This window comes from Crocodylus porosus, unplaced genomic scaffold (genome assembly GCF_001723895.1).
Source record: "Crocodylus porosus isolate Cpor-Errol unplaced genomic scaffold, CroPor_comp1, whole genome shotgun sequence".
Classification (NCBI taxonomy): Eukaryota; Metazoa; Chordata; order Crocodylia; family Crocodylidae; genus Crocodylus; species Crocodylus porosus.
This window is the reverse complement of record NW_017728928.1, coordinates 771,606-794,926: the sequence shown is the minus strand read 5'-3', so window position 1 is coordinate 794,926 and position 23,321 is coordinate 771,606. Positions and strand designations below refer to the sequence as shown.

Sequence of the window (23,321 nt, the reverse complement as noted above, 5' to 3'; positions counted from 1 at the left end):
GATGAGCACACTGCTCCCAAAAGGTGCTAGACTAGCAGTCCTGGGGCCGAAGTTCCCCATCTGCCCACTGCACGGTTCTCTTACAGCAACCTGCATCGATGGGTTGTTGCTTAGCTGGAGATGTTATGTGCAAGGGGTGGGAGACTGTGCATTTGTCACGTTCTGTTCAGTCTCTGATCTGGGGCTGGAACACAATTTGGAAGGTGACTTAGTCGCACCTACATGGGCAAAACCAAACTGTGCCAGCCTGGATGAGATGCTAGCGTGTTCTAACATGATCTCGGGACATGTAATAAAAATGGCTTGCTAGATAAACCTCACTACCACTGTGGGCAGCATGATGCACAGTATGCAGGGGTCTTCAGGGAACAGCATTTAGAGAAGATGCACGTGGCCTGGATTCAATTGCTTATAACCCACACCAGAAACTAGGTTTTCTTTTTGCTGTCGTACCCTCTCAAGTTGCAGGTATGACATATTAGGGTCACACTAAAAGAATACATAGTACGAAAGCAAAAATTTGAGGGGAAAATTTGACATGGCTTTCAACTCCTGTCGTGGCTGTGATTCTGCTGTATGCTTCACAGTAGAGACAGGGTTATGCATATTTAATCAGGAATGGAGGGTGAAGAAGGAAAGCTAATTGTTGAAAGGATGGGGCAGGAAAGACAGAGATGCAAGAGAATATTTCATTGCTGAAGCAAGTAAAGATGCTGCTTGCAGCAGACCAAAGAGCAGAGAAGCTGAATCAATGCCAGACTGAGCAAGAAGTCTGCCTGACTTTTCCTATACCGCTGCACAAGGAGGATGGCTGGTTTCCTTGTCCACATCCTTTTTAGCTTTCATGGTGCTGCCCCATAAAAAAGCCAGTCTTCCCACCCCAGTGTGCAAGCACACAGATGCCAATTCAGAGGAGACTGCCCGTCTTCACAGTGCCTGCTCTCAATACCAGGCAGTCATCTGAGGCTACAGGCAGGAAGGCAGATCATAGCTCCAAACATGCACTTTGCTAATATGTTCTCTAAGTGGTGCCTGAGAACAATATTAATATACAGTGTCAATAATGTCTCTCCTTCAAGGAATCAGCATCATGTACTCGAGAACAATCCTGGAACATGAACAAAAGCGTGGCAGGGTGGATGCAAAAGTTTAGCACCTGCGTGAAGTAAAAGGCTTCCAGTTCTAGAAGGGGGACCAAAGTGTAGTTAAGCTATTTACCATGCGCAGGCGATGCAGTGCGAGCATGGTGTGCATCCCTTCAAGCTGTCTGAATATAGAGCCTGTAACTGCATCAAGTTCTCCTGCGGGAACACCTGCCTGGAACATCTGTACTGGCCACAAGGTGCCACTGCTCCCCACCCAGCCCACCAGTAGACAGGACATGCCTGGCAGTTAGATACATGCCATTTAAAGTGTCAAAACTCACAGCTTTAAAAAGCATCTCAGACTTCTGCACTGTTCTTGCTAATGCCATATTTTCCCCATTTTACAAGTACTGAATTTGGGTTGTATTGTTTTACGTGGAACTTGAATGAACTGCACTTGCCATCTTCCCATTTGCTTACGGGGTCAGTGACTATGATGTCATCAATAATGCCATTACTGTTGGGTCGCAGTTCACTGGTGAACTCGGGTGGTCTCTACTGGCTGCAAATTCCAACAGCTGAGCACTGTTTTGCTTTGGTCTCGTCTGCAGATGTTTTGCCCTGACATTTCTCACTGATTATGGTGGGGAACTTTTAAGCAAGATATTTAAGATGCAGAAAATGCTGTGTGTGAAATTATACCAGTTTAGCGCAGGGAGGGCTCTTGGCCTGACTGTCTCTGCAGGGAACCTTTACTTCCCTTTTTTTTGCTGTTCATATGTTGCAGCAAGCCACACCAATCCTACATTTAATGCTTTGGGCACCTATGAAAGGCAGGCTCAGAGCCATCACCTGATCCATGCGCTGTGCAGCACAGCAGGTGGACTGGCTGGAAACACTCCAGCACAACTCAGCCCTGCATAGCTAGAGTCATCTCTGAACATCTCAGTGAGAAATGCCTGCATACAGGCAGGATTAAAACAAGTGGATTTGAATGCTGCAGAGTTTATTAAGCACACGCACATATGCCTTTGTTTAGAAGACCCACTTCTATCTACTCTGTTTGCTTTTTCTTGAAGCTCACACGACAATGGTACAACTCTTAAACAGGGCAGTTACTAATCAGGGCATCTTCTGAACAAAGATGCATGCCATACAGTGCACACACATCAGAACACACCCACTCATCCTTGCCTGTATTCATTCAGACTACTTCCTTAGCTTCAGTGCTCCTGCATGGAGGGAGAAAACAAAACAGGAATAAAACCAGAGCTGTGTATTTTGCTGTTCAGAGCACTAGGTCCAAACAAGTGCGAGGAAGAATGATAAGAGTCTCTGGTAAGCTGCCCCTGCCCCTGCCCCTATCCAAATGCAAACAGTGTAAAGCAATTAGCTGAACTCTGGCTCTGGTAGCAGCCCTCATCTCCACGGTTCCAGCAACTACAGCATGATGCACATAGACTAGAAGTGACATGAAGAAGATGGTGCTGCTCAAATCAGAGTGCGTAGGAAGTTTCTCTGGGAAAATGTTTGAAAATATGTACGTGTTCTTACATGGTAGGAGCACTGGCCTCTGCCTGGATGACTGATGTAACACCTACCCACATAAGAGAGCTGATCCAGCTAGAAACATGCCCAGTATGGGGATCTAATCAAGGCTGGCCCAGTCACTCACTTGCACACACACTCACACTCATTCCTGCTGTACTCTAACACTGCAGCAGTCATGATTCAATGCAGTCTAACAATTAATCACTGCATCCATCTTTTAGTCAACAGGATGAAAAACAGCCTCTCATGATTGCCTTCAGCAGCTGAGATGATACTCTCTCTTATTTTTGCAAGGCATACCCCTGCAGTCGTCACTTCCCTCATAAATCTTACAAACCAGCTCTCTCTGAAAGCATCATGTCCACCTGGGAGAGGATGCCTCACAGCTGAGGTATTATGATACAGGCTGCTGTATCGCTGGATCAACTAGGACAGCACATTCCCACTTCCCTCCTTCATTTCTGTCATGAAGATACTGGCTTTGCACTTTGTGCTGTTGCATTTAATCCTCTGGGAGTGGAAAAGGGTGGGGAAGGGAAACATGGTCTGGAAAGTTATGTGGTTCTGAATACATAATGCAGGCAAAGTCAGTGTACAGCTTTTTATTCCTCTTAGAAACCCAAAGATGTCTCAAGCATATTTAAGCATGTCTCTGGCCAACTGGGACTGGAAAACTGTGTCTAGGCTTATTTTTAAAACAGCTCATGACATAGGCCAGAGTCCTTTAGCCTCCGATAAACACAAATCTTTGCTTTTATTGTGGCATGTGTCAATTAAGTGAATCCTACAATATCCCCATATTCTCCTGTACACAGCATCTGGGGCAGAAGCTTTAGCTTCCAAAAGTAGTTTTAAAATGAATAACTTCCATGCTTTCTGCCATCCAAGAACCTACTAAGATGTTAACTAAAATATATTTATGGAACTAAACGTGACAACATTAGCTCAGGAATGAAGAAAGTCTCAATGCACCCAGTAACCTTCCCGATACTGAAAGCAGAGCAGACAGTGAAAGTATGGAACCAATGCCAAAACCAGGAAGGATTCTGATTTAAAAGGAAATTCAGGAGATTTTTATATCAACCATGCCTGTGATTAATTGTGGGTATCAGTGTTGCTAATTACATACTGAACTACTGCTCACACCCACAATCCAAGGAGCTGCATGCATAAAAGCAGTTTCACCTGCAATTACTTGCCTTCTCAATTACTTGTATTAAAAAAATTATGAGTCTCAGTTACAGCCGTCTTCAAAAATCTGGCCTCAAGTTTCAGGCCAGGTCCTGAAGGATGCCAAGAGCTACTAGTGTGTGTCCTGAGGGGAAGAGCAGTGCAGCGCCCAGGGCCTTCTGTAGAAGCAGTGCAATGTCCTGCCCTCTCTGGACTGGTCAAGGCTGTGAAGCCCAGCAAACTCAGGTTTCGTGACAGCACAGAGAAGAGGACAGGACTAGACTGAGTAACATTTGTAGCAAAACTCTCCACGATACCTAGTTTTTGAGATACTAGTTATGAGGGTGCTGTTTTAGTTCTGGAAGGGACATGTCCTGGCCAAATGAAGTTTCACACCAAGCAGTACACATCTGCGTGTTTTGAACGTGGAGTCCACACCCATCACCAAGGACTGAGCTATGAGATCTAGCCGGCACTGATCCCCGCACTTCTAAATCACGGGTCCCCCTTGTACACAAACATGGCCAGACCTGGAATTTCTTTCAATCACCATGACATTTCAGCATGCCTGATGAACGAAGACAGGAGTTGCTTCACTCCAGGCAGATGGGAATAGCTTCTTCAATGAGCTGCTGTTTGCTTGCAAAAAATCAGGTGAACAAGCAGGTAGGCCAATAAGCCATTTCATATCAGGCTTGTCACCCCACAAGTGGGGATTTTGCATGAATAAGTTTGGGCAGTGAGCCCTATTGATAGTTGGAAACTCACTGGAAGGACTTGCTGGGTCCACTGCAGACGGCACAGACTGCCTTTCCCACTACCTCAGTATGGATCCCTTTGAAAGCAGCTGGCTAAGGAAGACAGCTGTGCTAGGAACTGGCATGGCGGTAATGGTCTGGGAGTACTCACACTATCCACTGCAAGGATTTTGGCCCAGATGAAGACGAGAAGTGGTCTCAGCTCTCGAGCTGAACTCTGAAGGAGCTTCAGCACATAAGGGAAAATGCCAACAGAGAGGGCCTGGGGAGAAAGAGAGAACAGTATATCACCACGAGCGTCACTGACCTCCTGCAGGAGCACCACCGGACGAGGGCTGAACAGCACACTGGTTATGCCACAGAGAAAGCAGATGGAAGACAGTGACTTGCATTTAGGGATCCCCATCTCCTGGTCTGATGCTTGTTTGAACCTTGGTTGTCACTAGATATTTTCAGACGTGTTTGCCCCGCTGAGACCCAGACCGCATCTAGCGCTAAGCTTTCACTCATTCCAGCATGTGGTACTTCATGCCTCACGACATGCCACTCTCCTCCCCCAGATGGGCCCATTTGCTCCCACAAGTAAACATGTTGCTGACTTGGTAATTACAATCCTTCCACTGGAATTCACACAGTTCCCCCCTTACTCGGGCTTTTAAAGAAGCTATTTGCATGCTATTAGAGATTGACTAAGCGCACGGGGGGGGCAGAGAGCTAGTTAAAGCTTTGTGCATCCCACCATTGTGGCGTGGCTGTAGATACCCCATACAAATGCAGTGCAAAATGAACCTCAGCACAGGGATTCTGCTCCCGTCTCTGACACTTGCAGGCTGCACTACTGGTACAGACAGGTGAGAAGCAGCTCACCAGACACTGTCCTAGTCTGCTGTAGGCCACGTTAGGTGTAAAGTGAGCACAGAAGGGACAGGAGCTGTACCAGATGCTACTATGGCCCACCTGGTTTACACTCAAGGTAGCAAGCAGCATAAAGGTTATGGTGACATTAAACAGGTCCCAGAGGCTTTAAGCCTCGAGCGCGAGCGGGCAGCTCGCAGTCCAAATGACACTTTTGACACCTCTAGCAGGGCCACACTTTGTGCCGTGCCTGCAGGAGATGGATACCAGAATCTGGAGTGGATGGGGAGCTACAAGACAAAACCATGGAAAGTCCAATCAAGGCACTCATTCACTGTCTGCTGCTAACTCCTCAAGAGCCCTGTCTGTTAACAAGAGGCAACTGAAACCACTTACATTTGTATTTCAAGTGAATCTCCCGTTTCATTCTTATTTATCACCCATGCTGTGCCAGGCCACTTCCAAATGCAGAAGGCAGCTGTCCCCAGTCCTGGAGCGCTCACACAACACAGAGACCAAACACATGAAGGTTGAGGAAAAGGGTTGCAGCCCATGAGCTGAGTGACTGGGAAATGATAAAGACATGGCTCGCTCCATGTTTAATTTAGTGTCTACGGCAGATATAAACAGTTCAGCTGTCCCAGCCACTGCTTCCTGATGCTGTTTGTTTAAATACAGTTTTATACTTAGTGGTGGAAGTGCAGTGCTCCAGGACTGCTCCAGCACCAGCTGCACAGCTAGGTCATAGCACGCGCTTACTCAGCCTCTGCCCTGACTCCAAGCTGCCTTGCTCTCAGGTGCGTCTGCCCCAGATCGCTCCCATTTGAAGGCAGATGAAATGTACAGGTCTGATCCCCTAATTGGCTGGGGGTGAACTTGTTTCTTAGCAAAAGGAAACTCTTGTGGCTTTGCTGCTGGAGTTCAGAGGCCTTGCATCACCCTGGTAATTAGTTATGCATGTCTTGCATGCCTACCACAGCCAGAGATGCTGCCTGCTCATTCCCATGTAGTTTGTCTCTTGTAGGAGCCATTACAATGTGCAATCTCAGCTGGAAAAACGGGGCACAACACAGGCCACAACAGCAACCTTTAAGCCAATGTGCGCTAAATATAAAGGACTCTCAGCTGCATCCAGCCCCTGCTGAAACTCTGGCAACCTGGTTTATTTTGACCTCAGGGTCATCTGGCTGCTCTCGAACACTGGCCATGCAGCAAACACATGAGATACTGTCTTCTCCCTGCATTCATCAGTCACCATTCCAGTGTACCGACTGTACTGAGAAACAGCCTGGGCCTTCGGAAGGGAGCATGCAACCTATACGTACCAAGCTAACTGCCCAGGGACCCAGGTCCAAAAATCTTCCCAGCAAGTCAAGAGCTCGCAGCCGATGCACCTGACTCAGCAGCACCTGCAGAGAAAGCGGGGAACAGATATTAGTGCAAACAGCAGAAAGCCTTGTATCCACAGGGCAAGTGTTATGGGGTCCCCTCTCCACTCGCACACCAGCCAGGTTCAAGGCCACAGCTTAAAACTAAGCAGCAGGAGTCTGGCACCGCTGAAGATCTTTGGGTAGCCGTTCTCTTCAGACACAGCTAAGGTCTCCATCAAAAAGTTTTATGTTGACAGATGTAGACGTATCTTCCAGGAATGCAGGTTGTTTTCCAACCCTAGGCTATGGCTCCATCAGGTGAAAGTGGTTTCTGACATCTGCCCTTCTTGCACACATTTCCCACAGATATAGGGGCTGCATCCAGCACAGGCCTGCTAGATGGTAGCAACCACTCTGGGCATGAAATGCTCTCTCCAGACACAGAGCAATGAAAGGAGCAAAGCAGGAGAAGGAAGGCATCCCGTGGAAGGATTCAGAATGAACAATGAGCCCCACCTGTTACCCAAAGCAGTGCAGAAGCAGAAAAAAAAGGCTTTGCTTTCCTTGGCAAACAGTTGTAACAGACTTAAGAGTGAAGCAAGAGGTCACATTAGTCTTTAATAAAAATCTCATTAAAGCTGAGTTTGATGATGATAATGAGCTAGTAGTCTACTGGCTTACATTTACCCTAGTGTGAAATATTAACAGACTGAGACTTTCAGTCCTTAATCTCCTTAACAGATGTAAGATTTTGGAATGCAACACTTAATCCTCTGTTTAAATTGAGCAGCATCCCTCGGTATGGATCATGAAAGAGGCTTGCTAATTTGGTTCTCCAATTTATCCTCCCCACCCTGGTGTCCTCACACTCAGGCTATTAAAATCCAATATTTTTTTCATTGTTAACATTGAGGAGTAACTAACACTGCCTGGATTGTGTCCTATGCTACAGCCCACTAGATCCTCAGGTATGTGTAGCTGCCCAGAGGGAAAGGATTGTTATCGGGGCTGGGGGAGCAGTGAGCACACCACTCGTCTATACCAGAGCTCAAATCCCACTATAGGTCAAAAACAAAAGAACTGTCGTCATCCTACTCTGCTGGTACCTCTCCTTACCATAGCATTACTAAATCATTTGGCAGGATCAGCAGTTAGGCATGGTCCCGATTCTCTTGGGACAAGAGGGACAGCCGTCTCTGGTGAGGATGGGAACAGCAAGAGGCAGGCCTGAAGGATGGAGGCGAGGTGCAAAGCACTGCAGCAGAGCTGGGGATCACACAGGTACGACAGTGCTATTACTACCCAATTTCAATAAGAACTAAATAAATCCATACATTCTGTCAGAGACAGGGAAAAATGGATGAGATTTTAAAAGGGTTTCTAAATGAGCAAGGAAAAGCATCTTACTGCTGCTAACATCCCACAGGCACAGCTAATGAAATCTAGATGATGTTTTATTGTAAAACTGCAATTTATTATCTGAAAAATGCAGCTGGGTCTCTCCTGCGCATAGACAAATGCTTCCTGAAGCCAGTCTGTGCAAAGATGAGAGTGACGTGAACACACGAGACGTCTATGACAATTTGGGAAATGTGTCTACGTGCGACTTACAACTGGTTGATACGATATTGCTCTATGACAGAATGCTTCTTCGTGGCATTCACCATGTGCTGTCAGCACTTTGTCACATCCTTTTCCAACCACAGATAAGGCCAAATGTTAAAGCTTAACACATCACCATTCAGGTGGAAGCATCTGAGAACAAAAGCGATGTACTTGAGCAGGAAAACCAGGCAGACCAAGTTTCTCTGCAGAGCTGAAGTCTGGGGACTGGAAAATCCCAGAACTGGACAAAGGGATGGAGGTGGCAGAGGTGTTTAAAAAGCCTTCACAGGAACAAAGATTCACAGAGCCACAGAGAAAGATGAGATCAATAGTTTTCATAGCTAGTGCAATTTAACTGTGTGACCTGGTCAAGCAAACAGACCTACAACAGATGAGAAAAGGCTCCACAAAAGAAAAGAAGCCATGAAGGATCCTAGACACTTAGAGGAACCTGACTTAAGCCCCAAGACTACTCCGGAGGAGAGGTAACCGAGTGCTGGCAATGGGTGTAGGGTTTATTACTCTGCTGAGACTCATTCCCTCTCCTGTCTCAAATTTTAAGTAAAGAGTATGTGCATTTAGAAACCCTGTGTCAAAGCTTCTCAGTGCTTGCTTCATGTTACAGCTAACACATAGCCCTGAAAGAAATCCAGTACGAGCTCGAATCTTCACATGGGTTCTGGGGACCATGTAAGAGCTTGTGCGGTGACCTGGGGCAATGCTACTTGTTTCAGGGCCCAGCAGCTAGATCACAAAGTCCCCACTAACCAGAGAGGTGTCCGGTGCTAGGTGCGCACTCCAAGGGTCAGGTTCAGCACGTCTACATTCTGCCTGTGCCCAGCAACCTGAAGGCACCTGGGCTTTGGTATTCACACCCCTTAAAGCAGTTTGGCTCATGTGGCCAGATCTTCAGTGCCAAACAACAGCAACACTGATAGCTTAAAGAAACCGGAAGAGAGAAATTGGGATAACAGCTGCATTTCTCTCCAAACTGCAGCCTCCCAATACCTCCATCACCATAAAACAAGAAGCTTTACTTCTGAATTGAACATGGGGACGGTGGGGGCAACTGTTTTCTTTCCTGCATTTAGAAGCAAGGATCACAAGTTCCTCCGATTTGATTAGCTCCAAATGCGAAAAGTAACTCCCCACACAGACGTCCAGCCACCGATTCAGGATTAGAAGCAAGCGGATTTCAAATCTGGAACATCAGGCATTTACGAAGGGAAGTTGATCAGAGACAGCCAAGGAAACCTGAGCATGCCAGTTAGACAGCTGCTAACACACAAGCAGATCATTTATCCATCGTGGGGTCTGGGCTGTTGGATACGGCTCCAAGGTAACGCAGGACAGAAGAAACCAGGTCAGCGCAGCAGCTGCCATTCTGACAGGGAAGCACCGACTGAAACAAAGCCTCTCTCCATTCTGCAACAGCGAAGAAGTGTTAATATTGGCTGCAAGGGCTGGACACAGCCCGGGTGCCCCGGCAAGGCCCAACAGCCTGTAGTTCAAGTTTGTTTCAGACTTTCAGACTGAACATGCTAACTTCTCTCTTTCACACAATCCTCCTCTCTGTCTCAGCACCAGGAGCCTCCTTTGTCAGACCTTTCCCGAGAGAGCAGGGCTTCTAAATGGACTGCATTTTTTTGAAGTCAATAAAAGGCCATTTACAAAAGGGCTGCTTCGCTGTCCTCAGCAGAGCTGGCACCATGCCCCTGGCACACAAATGCCCTTCTCCCTCCAGGGATGCATCTAAAGCAAAAGTACCAGCAACATGCTGCTCTTAGGCAGGAGGGTGCAGCTGAGAGGCCCATAAGCTGTAGGCAACAAGGCACTCAAAGAGAGTTGAGGAATGCATCCTTCTCGCTCCCTGACCCATTCCTACTCAAATATCAATTCCCATTTGTAAAGCATTCTGCTGGCACATTAACCCTCGCGCTTCTGCATCATGCAGACGCTGGCCACGTTGATCCTGCCCACTCCCACCCTGTGAAGATGGACACAGATTCCTGCCCTAGATGAGAGCTCAATGCTGCTGCAAGGTTAATTGCTGGCAGAGCCCTCTGGTGCCGGCTAATTCAGCATGAGGCAGTGGACTTGGCGCCAAAGGGAAAACCTGCCTTCTCCGATGGCAGTGACAGAGATAAACTGCTCATCTATTTATCCTACTGATCTTGCAGACTTCGGAGGCTCAGAGAAATTAAGATTTGGTCTTGTGAAGACTGATGACGCTGTCAAGTCGCAAGGCAGGTTAGTGTCTGCAAGAAGGAAGAGGAATCCTTTTTCATTATGGGAAAGGAAAACAGATGCCCTTGTACTGGTAGAAGAATGGAACTGTAATTCTTCAAGTGGGAGGGCTTTCTCTCAGGTACCAACAGCCAAAGGTCCCTTGGGAAGGGTTTACACTTCTCAGCACCCAACATGCCTTTGAGGCACAGGTGGGCTGCTGTCATACTTCTCCACTGCCTTGCCATGAAAGAGAGCTCCAGAGGTCCTGGGCTCACCCAAATTAACTGTTCTTTTTTCAGATAGCAAACCAGGCTGCTCCAAGCAGGGCAACGCACTGCTCTGCATTCCTTCCAGCCAGGTTTGTGCCCATGTGGTCCCAGCAGCAGGGGAACACTTCTATTGCTCTACCAGTTCAGGCCTTCCCTGACAGGGAGCAGATCCAGAAGCCATTCACTTATTACCTTGCTCATGGTTGTGTCTGCTTTCCAAACTCAGAGAGATGACAAAGTCTCAGCCCCACAGAACTGGCAGGAAAGTTGGGCGGGTGGAAGAGGAAGCAACAAAACAAGTGCCCCATTCTGTGAAACGGCTTTGTCGATTCACAGTTAAATTGGAGGGGGCGAGATGCCCGATGCTGCTAACTGGCTAGCACACCACAGCCTAAACTGATGCTTAACTGAAGGGGTAGTGCTGGGGAGAGGAGAGCATTGTGTCTTTATCAGCAGAGGTCTAACACATACACAATCAACTCCAATTAGTTTTGAATGAGTCCATGTAATTTATTTACCCAAACACCATCTGGCCAAGAGCACGGCACCCAGCAGGCAGGGAAAAGACATGCGCGAAAACACACACACGGAGTCAGCTCGTGGCTGAGTGCCCACAAGTCGCAGCCATGCCAGCCAGCTTAGCTCACAGCCTGCCCCGTGCCAAGGCGCCTCACCTGCAGAACGATTGGGAGCTGTTCGGGAGGGTTGCGATTCTCCACGCCCATTGTCAGCCACACCTGGAACGCCGTCAGCTGCTCAGCAAAGAACGGGCTGTGCTGTTGGGGCGAGAATACTGCAGTGAGTTTACCCCCCGACCAAGCGAGACCACGGTTTTTGGCATCAGTTAACCACCAGAACAGCGTGCTGTTCCCAGCAGGATTATTTTCCAAGCCTGCTCTCTCACACCTCAAGAGAGAACAGGAAATATGCCATCCTCCCCTGAGTTATATGCTTGAAAACCAGCTGGGGGAAGGGAAGAATATATCTTGTGCAAAACAGATTTTGGGGAAATGTTGTTAGCACATTTTCCATGGGCAGAATAGACAGAGCAGCAGTTAATTTATCTTCCTTGCAGAGTTGGTTTCACTTATGTAATACACGATTCTGCCTTTGCCAAGTCCAAGGTGAAAATAATCCAGCAAGAATAAAAAGTGCCTGTGCCCATCTTTCTTCCTCCCTGGGCTGCTTTAAGTATTTCCTGGAAAAGGGCAGGTGATTCAGCAATGCATTTTTGGGTTGCATGTAGGCTTCCCCTCAGTGTGTGCACGAGCACTTGAGTGAGAGAGAAAATATGACAGGGGAGGTTTTCATCTACCTACCCATCCTTGTGGTATCCCAGGGTTTCATCTACCCAATAAAAGAAATCTAGAATAGAAACTACTTCTAATGAATCCATCAATTCAGCTGATAAGATCCTAACAACGTAGCAAAATAAGCTTAAAACAGACTTGCATAGCAGAACCCAGAAGTCGTCGCATTACTTGGGGAAAAAAGTATAATTGCTATCAGTTATTACTCACCAGCCCTTACTCGTGTATTTAGATAATACAGTGATAAGCACTACTGAAACGCCTATATTTATAAAGTACCTGAACCTACATTTCCCAGTTACATGAATCTCTAAAGTCAAGAGGTCCTGAATGCCACAAACTCTGCCCAGAGTTTGAGAGATGAATGTCCCCAGGAGCAGCCGGAATGAAGAAATGTGGAGATAAATCCTATCTGGTGGATAATTTCTGCAGAGCAGGAATATCTAAATATGTGGGGGGAGTTTTTTCTAAGTCAGAGATATTCATAAACCGGCTTAAAAGAAAAAACAAAGTGTTTTTTGATTGAAATGCAGCAAGAGAGACTGCAGGGCTACTGGAACAACCGTTCTGTGTTGCTTTGACAGTTATGCCGAACAACTACACTGTCCTTTTGGAAAGCGTGTCAGAACTGTGATGGCCTCCTGTAACCCTGACATGGAGCAATGTTTTAAAGGACAACGGGACAAGGGGCAGGTAAAGTCCTGAAGTCCTTGGGCAGCAGAAGAGGTTGTGGCAGTGCTGCGAGCAGGGGGACCTCCCCCAGTGCCCTGCACATCAGCAGTCGAACTAGCAGGTTTATTCACCGAGAGGTGCCGTTCTTGGGCACATCAGAACGAGGTTAGCGTAGCTGGTTTTGGATTGCGGAGTTCATCTATGAACAAACTACAAGCAACAGGAGGCAAATAAGACATTACATTTATGCTCATGGCTTCATCAGCAGGGTTCAGAGTTATGCATTTTAAGTGGCAAAGCAGCAAGTGCATTAACTAGCCCCAAACTCCTACTCAAGTCGTCATTCTACACCACCCCCTTCCTACAGGAGGACAGATAGAGCAGGCTCTCCATCATACATGGTCAAACAACTCTTCAGGTGTATCCCGACAGGCCTATTGTGAGCTGACAGGGCAAGAGCATGCGATGGCTACTAAAGAATACTTATTTCAAGTAACTGAAAAAGCCCAGAAGTGACATTTACTCTCCAGGGTGCCAGAAAGAAAATCCTACAGAGGCTTAAAAAGCAAGGGCTTCCTGGCACCTTCCACAACCTGACTTCCTTTTGGCACAAAAAAAATCAATTATTTCTCTAGGAGTTAGTAATCGCCCTTTGGGTGCCAGGCAGATGCAAAGCGCTGGCACCAGAATGCATTGCCTTTAACCCAGATTTGACACTGAAGGTTTAATGACATTTTGCCAGCCAAGATGGCAGGGAATCCAGTTCTAAGTTGCCTTGGAAGAAATTTCTTTTGCCGTATGCCAATCACCTCCCTCCTTCCACCCCATGCTTCCCCCTCAAAGGCTGCTCCTAGTCTGCTCAAGGAGGAAAGCATGCTTTTCTAGCTCAGACCAGGAAAGAGCACAGTAAGTACTCAGAAGTCAGGTTCTTGTGGTTTATAACATGCTTTTGAAGCAAAACAGCCCTGAAGAAGAGAGTACGCAGGGCTGGACAGGAATCTAAACCCACAGTGGCCAAAATGCAAATGGCAGCTCAGTAATATTCTGGCTCTCCCTAAAACACCTTACTTTCGAGATGCTGACTGCGGCCCTTGCCAGTCCAGTTATGAAAGTCTAATTGTAGCTCTTCCCCCCCGCCGCCCTGCATTAAACAACCATTTCTTACAGGATTACCATTGGCTCCCAGCTGCCAGCCTGGCCTGATATACAAGACTTCCTGCCAGGTATAAACCAGAGGGTGGAGGGCAAAACACCAACTAGAAAACAAGCAACACCAGGATCTTTCACTGCCTTCCCCGTCCAACCACAAGTCAAAGCTACAGAGAGTAGAGGTAGGCCCCTTTCACACCCTCCCAAACTAAAAGATGAGCTTTGCCCTGTACAGGGGGGCTTCTTAAAGATAAATTATTTGGCACAGCAAGGCCCTTCTCTTCACTGAGGCACACAAACTTATACAGCCTCAGGCATGCATAATTTTAAATGAAACTTGACCCAAACTGCATCCCAGAGGATAGCTCGCTTGAACTTCTGGTCATCCAGATTGGGTTGGAAGTGCCAAGTCTGCCGCTTTCTTGGATATTTCTCTCTTCTCACCCCAGGAGCCAGAACGCTGCTTGCTATAATATGGCCCAACTGGCAGCTCGTACTCAGAAGAGACCCCAGACAGACACAGGGATACACATACACATATACATATACACACATACACATACATGTGCACGGACAGAGCTGAGCTGCAGATCTGATGCAGGCCAGGAAAGGGGTAATTACATGCATTTCTCCTTTAAAATACAGACCATGGAGAGAACAGGGGGATGAAACCACTCTCAGGATAGAGGTGTTTGCACTGTATTTGGTCATTCGGGTAGAACCGGGGGGCAAGCTCTCAACCCCCTGAGAAAATACAGCTCAACAACCCATGCAAAATGCAAATGCTTTATTCTAAACCTGGTTGTATTCTGCTTGCGTGCAGGAGGCTGGCATCGAATATACTCAAGGCCACACTCTTACCCCAGAGGCATGTAAATCTCAGACCCACCTTTTCTCTGTCACTCGACTCAGTCTTTTATGCAAGGCTGGACACACAAAACCTGACCCCCAGGGACAATCCTGACAAACATGCTGCCAAGTACAGTGGAAGGACCTAGTCCTGGCAACTGTTCTAACATGCACCAACCCCCTGCCACACGCGCACACACACCTTAAACCTCACAACTGGTTTGGCAAGAGGTGGAGATGGATACCAGTTTTATTCCATGCACTGGGCTGACCCTCACTCATCTGCAGCCACCTATCGTAGAGCTAGGCTATACAGATTTTGACGCTGTGCTCTGGAATCTGGGAAAACGAGCTATATACAAAGTCAAGCATCCTGCCATAGGCAGGACATAGGAGAGTTGTTTTTTTCCTTGCTTGTCTCAGTTTTAATGGTCATTCAGTATGTGTGGGAATAACTGGTTTAAAAGTGCACAGAAATGCCTATATTGTTATTGGAGTTACTCCCTCAGAACTGGCTCGATCACAGAAGGAGTCTAGCAAACTCAGATGCAGTACTCTGCCCCCATAAATTTATACCGGGCATTCAGCCAGTCACCATAATGTATCTGGATGAATTTGCAGCAACAAGATCAGATTCTGCTATAACTACTGAGACAGGGAGTTTGCTATGCAGTTATACAGCTTTTCCTACAAACTGACATTAGGATCCTAGCCCTGGAAAATGAGAGCTGGACCGCTAGGCCTTCTCGCTCTATCTACAATATTTCAACTCACAGTGAGGCCTTTTTCTGTTTTCTGAGCTCCAGCAGTCTCCCCTTCTCTGCTCTTCTTGAACCCAGCCTTGTCCCTCTTAGGCCTATTCAAAAGGACGCCAGTAAGATCATCCTTCTATACGCAACACAGGAGATACCGCTGTTCCCACTCTGAGTTTTCAGCCAAGGGAGACTGATGCCAAAATAACATGCTGGGAGATCCAAAGTTGTTTTTGCAGGGTACAGGCGAGTTTCTTGGATGGTGATTTTAAATACAGGTGACATCAATTTGTCACTAATCAAAAATAAACGTTTCAGTCAACCACCTACAAATTATGAACCTAGGAGTACATAGGGAAAATAAGCAGAACTATTTTGCATATTGGATCAGGCACAGTAAAGGAAGGGGAAAGGTAACTGAAAATAAGAGCATGAAAAACCTACATCTTTTTCCAAAAAAGGAGGAAAGGGAGGCTCCAATAAGAAAACAAACTGGGGTTAAGATCAACCAAATATGGCCATCTTTGCAGGGAGAGCCCGTTTTTCCCTTCTCTCAGAGTATATTATTTTCTTGAATTTGAAAACTGCTGTATTTACAGCCAAGCCAGAAGCCAAAGTCATTCTATATAGGAAGCCCATATTTAGTTTCCTCAAGTGACTTTAATGGAGTTCAACCTAGAATCTGTCAGAACATTATGACCAAACAGGCTACTGAATCTTTCCAATAGCTATTATTTAAAGCTTTCCATCCAAAAGATGTCAAAGAAATAGCAAGCAAAATCTATCCCACCTAAAGAAATTCAGGACAAATAGTATGTTAAAAATTCTATCGCTCTACAGCTCAAGATAAGCCAAGAGCTGCAACAAATAAAAGGACTCGTGCTAACATGACCACTGTGAGTAAGCTACCAGTGTTAAGGAAATGCACTGAAAACCCCCAAATGTATGAATACAAATCTACTCCATCTTTATTTGAAGACACCTCACTGAGTTTTCAGACATTTTTGAAAGCAGGTGTAGGACCTACAAGGTTTCTGCTGGCAAAAATTTCTTCACTGACTTTTAAAACCTTGCCAAGTGACATTTGACAGAAGCCCTTTCCTCTGTTTAATGAGGACATCTTGGTTAGATCAAGTTTTACAGCATATCCGGCTCTAACACACCACACACCTGCAGCACATGCCTGTACAAGCACAGATGTCCACATCTGCGTATACTGTCTTGTTCATAAACCTCATATGTCAGTGAAAGACTGAAAGAACTCAAGGTGAAAGGAGAGTCACCGGGCCGGAGCCTGAGTCACATACGTAAATCGGACACAGCGTATTTCAGTGTCTTCAGTCACTTACCCTGAATGCAGTTCCTTCCTCTATAATTGTTGGTAATTGGGAAAGGCAAATATCAACTGCAAGATCCCAAGCTTGCCTGAAGAAAGAAGTGAGAGAGAGAGGGGTTCATTAGTAGATTACAGCACCCAACAAGATGCCTGAACTGCTGCTTATGCAAAGGGATGGACCAATCTGTGTTGCCAGCCTGGCTCAATCAATACCTCACAGCTCTTTAGTTCTGTTTAGTTCAGTAGGTTTGAAAGCAGTCCTGGCCCTGGGACCATCACGCACAATACAAAATCTCGCTGTTCGTACTTCCTCTGGATGCAGACCAAATCCCCTCAGCTAGCTGGAAGGCAGGCAAATGCTATGTGATGCGGAGTCTTTTGGCACACGTGTGACATGGCATAATGGGTGAATTTTACGTTCTAGAATAATAACTCAATCGCAGATTGGCTGCAGGGCAGTAGCAAAAGGATCCTGAATTTCAACTCCCCTGCTGGATCAGACCTGCAGTTGGCAGCATATTTCTAGCCCAATTTGCAAGGTAAGAGCATGGAAATCCCACTGGTGTTCGCACAGTCCTAGAACCTTGTTCCTCTGTATTACACGATACAACTGGCCCTCGGTACTTGCACAGTACAGCAGACACAAACTCTTCATAAAGTATTGATATTAACAATCTACTTAACTAGCAAATGAGTCTGAGCTGGTTCTCATTTCAGCTATAATGGCCACCTTCTAAAGTGCACTTCACTGTTCTCATTAGCAGATTCCCATTACTGTCATTAATATCCAGCACTGGGGCATGCCTCAGTCTTTTTTAGACTTTCTGCCTATCAGTCTAAAGCAGCCATCTCAGAAGTACGGAGTACATGCTTCTGAAGGTTAGCTTGCTCTCGGTTAGTCGGACCAATGTCTTACACCAAGAGTTAGTCTTGTTAATTGGGTCCCCAACTGGTGGATAGGTCCCTGGTGACGCTTCATTTCAGCAATCTAGACTGTAGTTGTAGGTATTCTGTTGCAAGCTGTACCCTTCAAGTGTGCCCTGATCTACCTTCATCCTACTCCAAACTGAGGTTTTACATGGCTAACATGGTCATACAGATTTGGTCTCCGCTAATCAGGTGACCCCATGCTGGGTCACCATAATGACACCATGCTCACCATAGCCAGTGAGCCAAGAGAAAATGCAAGAAAACGGTTAAAGATGTCTGCTTATTCTTGAGTTTTCTGCTGTGACATGATTGTAGAAATCTGTCATTATTTATAATCTGAATTACTGCTGCACTCGTGTGTCAGGCCCTGTACAAGCACAGAGCTTACAATCTAAGACAGAAGACAACACATGCATGCATGCAGACAGACAGGGAAGTAGAAGAAAATGAGATGGTGTCAGTCAGTACGACAGACTGGTCTCAGCACGCCAGCCTCCTAAGGCTTGGCTTGAAGGCATCATCATGAAGAAGAGTTTTAAGAAGTATTTTGAAGGACTGATCTTTTTGCAGATATTTATGGGATGTTCCTCTTAGGTCCAAGGGGCAGCACAGGAGGCAAAAACATTATTGATGAAAAATTAAGGGACTAGGTGATGGTGGCTGACATAATGGGCAGATCAATGCCAAGGTCAAGTGGCAGCAAGGGAAGTTGAAACTGGATATTAGGAAAAGCTCTCTCACCAGGAGGGCAGTAAAGCACTGGAACAAACTCCCCAGAGAGGTGGTGGCATCTCCATCCTTGGAGGTGTTCAAGCCCCAGCTAGACAAAGCCTTGGCTGGGCTGATGGAGCTGGGGCTGGTCCTGCTTTAAGCAGAGGGGGTGGACTGGATATGACCTCCTGAGGTCCCTTCCAACTCTAATTTTCTATGACTATGATTCTATGAAAGCAAATAAGATATGGGAAGCAGGGTGGCTATAAGGCTGTGGAGGGCCATGAGACAGAAGACACCCTACTTAGGTTTGATGGGATGAGAAAGGGGAACGAGCCAAGGAGTATGGAGAGAGGCCTGGCAGGGTAAGGTGATGGGCTAAGGCAGGGGTAGACAACATGTGGCACATGTGCCATAAGTAGCAAGGGCAGCCTCTGCGTGTGCAATGTGGCAGATCATGGAGGGAACAGGGAGCACAGCGACAGACAGGGTGGAGAGCAGAAAGAAGACCAGCAGATCAGGCAGGGAAAGGGGATCAGAGTGGCACCCAGGGAGGGTGCAGGGCTGATTTGTGGTACAACTGCCCAAAAAGTTGGCCACCACTGGGCTAGGGGAATGATTTTTGCAGCAGCTTTCTGAATGGATGTGAGTGGGGCCACCCTGCATTTTTCATGTCCAGAGAGAAGAATGCTGCAGAAACTGAGATGCGAGATGATGAGCTCAATCAGGAGTGTCAGCTGCGTGGATGGATGGGAAAAGCCATATCCCATGAGAAAGAATCTGCAGGATTTAGATACTGCCTGGTTGCAAGGACATAAAGGGAAGCCCCGGTTTGAGGCCTGAAAGACGAGCAGAATTGGTGGTACCGCACACAGGGATCAAGCAGCAGGTGAGGCAGGGGCTTTGGTGGCATGGAAAGGGAGGAGACATAAAAGACCCTGTTATAGCTGTGTTTACCTTGAGCTGAGATTTAGTCCATTGTAAGCTGATAACAGAGATGAGCTAGGATGTTAATCTGGATGGAAGCAGGCAGACCTGGAGTAGAGCAGGCCTGAGATGACCCAGAGATAAGATACTGACAGAAACCAAGAAGCGATTGAGTCTGGTCCATGGGATGTTAGCTTTGGTGGGGAGGGAACGAGAAGCAAGAAAGGAAATGAAGGAACCAGGAGAGGAAAAAAGGTGTTCAAGCAAAGTGAAACAAGGGCAGAGCTGATGCCATTAAAGGCAGCTGAAGGTTCGAGGAAGATGGGGATGAAATACAACTTCCATGCTTTACCAGTGGGACTAATGATTGAACAACTACTCAAACGACATCCCGCGGTCTCCTGGAGGCCTGGCAGCAGCAAAGTGAATGCCCCTGAAAACGAAGCGAGTAGATCTAGCACAGTAAGGTCAGCCCTGGCCAATGCAACACTTTGCCTGGCCAGTACCGCTGCTTGCTGGTCCTCCCCCACACACTGGTTCAAGAGCTCACAGAACGGATTTGCCGCACAGGCTGTTCTTCTTCTTGGGCAACGTCTTCAGAAGTGTCTCACTCTGGAGCTGAACTCCATTTTAATGGACTTGTGCCCCAAAGTGCCATTAGAAAATAGGACTTTTCTGCTGGAATTTGGGCAGACAACCTCACCATCTAACTGCTGACCTCTCTAGCCCTGCCCCCATATACATTCATTTCAGGTCTTTCTTAATTAGCAGCTAACTTGCGCATCCTGCACCACCGAACTCCCGGGGGGTTTCTAACACAGGAACTAATTTACTCTGCACAAGCATTCATTCCTCCACGGTTCATGGCCGCACTGTTTTAAGATCAATAAGCTACGCCGTTCTTCTCCATGGAGGAACACTTGCAGGCACAGGTCTATCAATGATCAATACACTGGATTTTAGTTACCCGTTTCCTTTACTATCAAGCAGAAAGGCTACCAGAAGAGCAGGTTCCATTCCATTAGCCACATACAATGACTGAGCAAAATATCCAAGCTTCAGGTGAAGAAATTAGAAGAGACATTTATTTCCCTGATCCAAAACAGGCAGTTTGTTTCATTTGCCCCTGGCCTGCCTCTCTGCTCCACTGGCAGTCACCTCCCACTTGACTATAGGCTGCCAATATAATTAAGAAGTAATCAGGAGATAATCAAACGTAGTTCAAAGCATAGGCGATAAATGGTTCCCGCATGCTCAATAAATGCCCGGGCTGCAGGCACAACAGTTATACAGAGCTGTTGAGGGAGATATTTATTCCTGGTTGAGGCAGAAGCAGAATCAATTATTGCAATTATAATATATAAAGATACTTTGACTTCGAGAAAAAGGATGAATATTTCTAACTGTGAGGGGCTGGAAGGGTGTGGGGAGGCCTCCTAAAAGAGGCTCTCGGTTACTAGTAGATGCCAATGCGCAGAGGTGAGCACTGTTAAACTGTTTTATTATGTAGGGGCAGAATGGGAAGCGACTCAAGTCTTATTTTTGGTGCTTGCAAAGGATACTGTGTAGGTCATTATACTGCAGAGGCACAGCCCTAAGATGCTGAGCTCCTCAAAGTCATTTCAGGTAAGGAGCATTAATACCTCAATAAAAACATCCAGAGCAACCTGCAAGATCAGGTCTTGGGGGTTTAAAAAAAATGTTATCAGGAAGAACTAAAGGGCGCTCAAAAAGAGATTTCAGCAGATTAAAGCCAAATCTCTTTTTAGTCTTCTAAAAACAGATCATTAAAAATCAATGCAGCCACATCAGCCAATATTATCCTATCTTTCTGAAAAATATAATCACCAATATCAAATTTTAATATGACTGCCCATAGTAGTCTAGAGAGCTAACGATTAACATGAATTGTTTCATAGGCTCCGCTCAATTCAACTACTTACAACGTCCCAAACCCCCCAAATAATGTCCGCTTTATCTTTAAAAAGCCAGAAGCAAGGCTGTTTAGACTGAAGCCAATGCCATAATACTCCAAACTGCCAGAAAAACACCTGGAAGTTATTTGTATCTTTCTTTAGAAAACAAAATGCCAAATATTAACCTACTGGATTGGTAAAATATATAATGGTACTAAAGAAGCGTTGGGGAGGTCCGGGGATAGTCATGAATCTTTACGGGCTGGCAAGGGATTGTATTCGTGGCTCAGCACCTAAACAAGAATTACCTCCTGAAGAAACCAATGCAAAGAAGAGGTAATTCAATGCAAATCCCCAATGCTGTGATAAGCAGGTAGCAATCTGAAGTTTCAACTGCCACCCTTGGGAAAAGGTGTATAGACAAATATGGGCAAGCTGCAGGAAATAACAGTGCAAACCTCGGAGGCGATAACTCGCTCTTGAACAAAACCCGACGGGGATGAGATGGATGGTGCCATGAGCCAGGCTTGGAGAGAGGACCCGGAGTACTTCCAAGACCTGCCAGGTCTCCAGGTGGAAGACAGGCAGGTGAGAGGAGGTTTACTGCCCCTCTCTCTGCAACGCTTTTGTTCTAGACAAGCAATACTTGGACAATGAGAGCTGCTGGGCCGGCCTGCTCTGCCCTCTTGCAGAACTCGCAGCCTAGGAGTGAAATCCCGAGTAGACTGCAGGATCTTCCCCCCTCCTCCCTGCCCCAAGGAAGGGCCAGCTACCGACAGAGACCTCAATGGGGTGCCCCCAAGGATGCAGGTATCTCAGGAACAGGGACAGGAACACGAGGTTTTCCAAGGACAGACCCACTAGGCTGGGAAATGGATTACTTGGAAGTAACTCACCTGTGCTAACCTTGCTGGAAACCCAAGTCTTAGTGTTCATGCACTCGGCATGGGTAGTACTTGCACATCTCTCTCAAGAAAACAAACATGCTTGGGATGGGAGGGTGAAACTGAGAAGTCGCCTTCACACGCTTGACCCATGATTTGCAGTTGTTGCTCGACCTGGCTGCTATTTCTGTGGACCCAGATGGCATATTTCCAACCACCTCTAGGAGGATACATGGAGATCCTCACAGGTTCAGACATAAAGGACGTGTCCAGTCCTGTTGCTCGCCCAGCAGTTTGGGAAAAAGGTGCATTTTAACCCCTCTCCTGAGCCTAAAGATGGACTCAGCCAAAAGCTGTGCAAGACAGGAAGGTGCTTGTGCTTTTATGGCACGAGCAGTGGAATGGAGCATGTCCCGGGAGGCCACGCAGAAGGAAAGCAATCTTCCCCCTGGACTGATCCATCACGCCAACAAAATGTCCACAGTGGCAATTGGAAAACACAATCCATTCTTCTGAAGGAATACAAGTCTTTAAGGACCTACACCAAAACTGGAAGGGAAAAAGCATGACTTGCCCACAACCCAACATTAAAAATTAAACGAGGGAAGGACCGCCTTGAATTCTGTCATTAACTCTCTCCCCCTGGAGGGCAGTGCTCATGGAGTCTTGCTTTATATTTTAGCTCCAGTTTTGTCTGACCTTTCAAAGAAACACATTCCCCCAACACGTTTGGTACTCCATCTCTCCCCCCTCTTCACCCCAACACCAATTTCATTACACTGGGAACATAATCAACTTTTAAAAAATGTCTCCTGATCACTATTAACTGCCTTCAGCTTGTCCCCCCCAGGTGCTGCCAAGTTCTGGCTGTTAAACACGAGCAGGAGGCAGAGAGCTTCCAGTTTTGCTTAAAGACCATTTTATTATACGAAGGTACCAAGTGCTCCATGTTGGAAGCCTACAGTAATACTTGAACAACACAAATGAAACACA

General features: G+C 46.6%; 1 protein-coding gene and 1 long non-coding RNA gene across 6 annotated transcripts in view; one reads left to right on the top strand and one right to left on the bottom strand.

Moving 5' to 3' along the window:
- The window catches only part of RPTOR (regulatory associated protein of MTOR complex 1), a 253,515-nt gene that overhangs the window by 67,635 nt on the left and 162,559 nt on the right, over positions 1 to 23,321 (bottom strand). For all 5 annotated transcript variants that reach the window (XM_019542272.1, XM_019542274.1, XM_019542273.1 and 2 more), the window contains 4 exons: positions 16,974 to 17,049; positions 11,567 to 11,668; positions 6,745 to 6,828; positions 4,716 to 4,826 (listed from right to left, as the gene is read on the bottom strand). In XM_019542272.1, coding sequence (XP_019397817.1) covers positions 4,716 to 4,826; positions 6,745 to 6,828; positions 11,567 to 11,668; positions 16,974 to 17,049 — 373 coding nt within the window. The remainder of the gene's footprint in view (positions 1 to 4,715; positions 4,827 to 6,744; positions 6,829 to 11,566; positions 11,669 to 16,973; positions 17,050 to 23,321) is intronic.
- On the top strand, positions 422 to 19,206 carry LOC109314902. The gene is made up of 4 exons (XR_002102383.1): positions 422 to 432; positions 3,944 to 3,946; positions 12,191 to 12,195; positions 19,087 to 19,206. It is a non-coding gene; the product is annotated as an uncharacterized LOC109314902 (long non-coding RNA).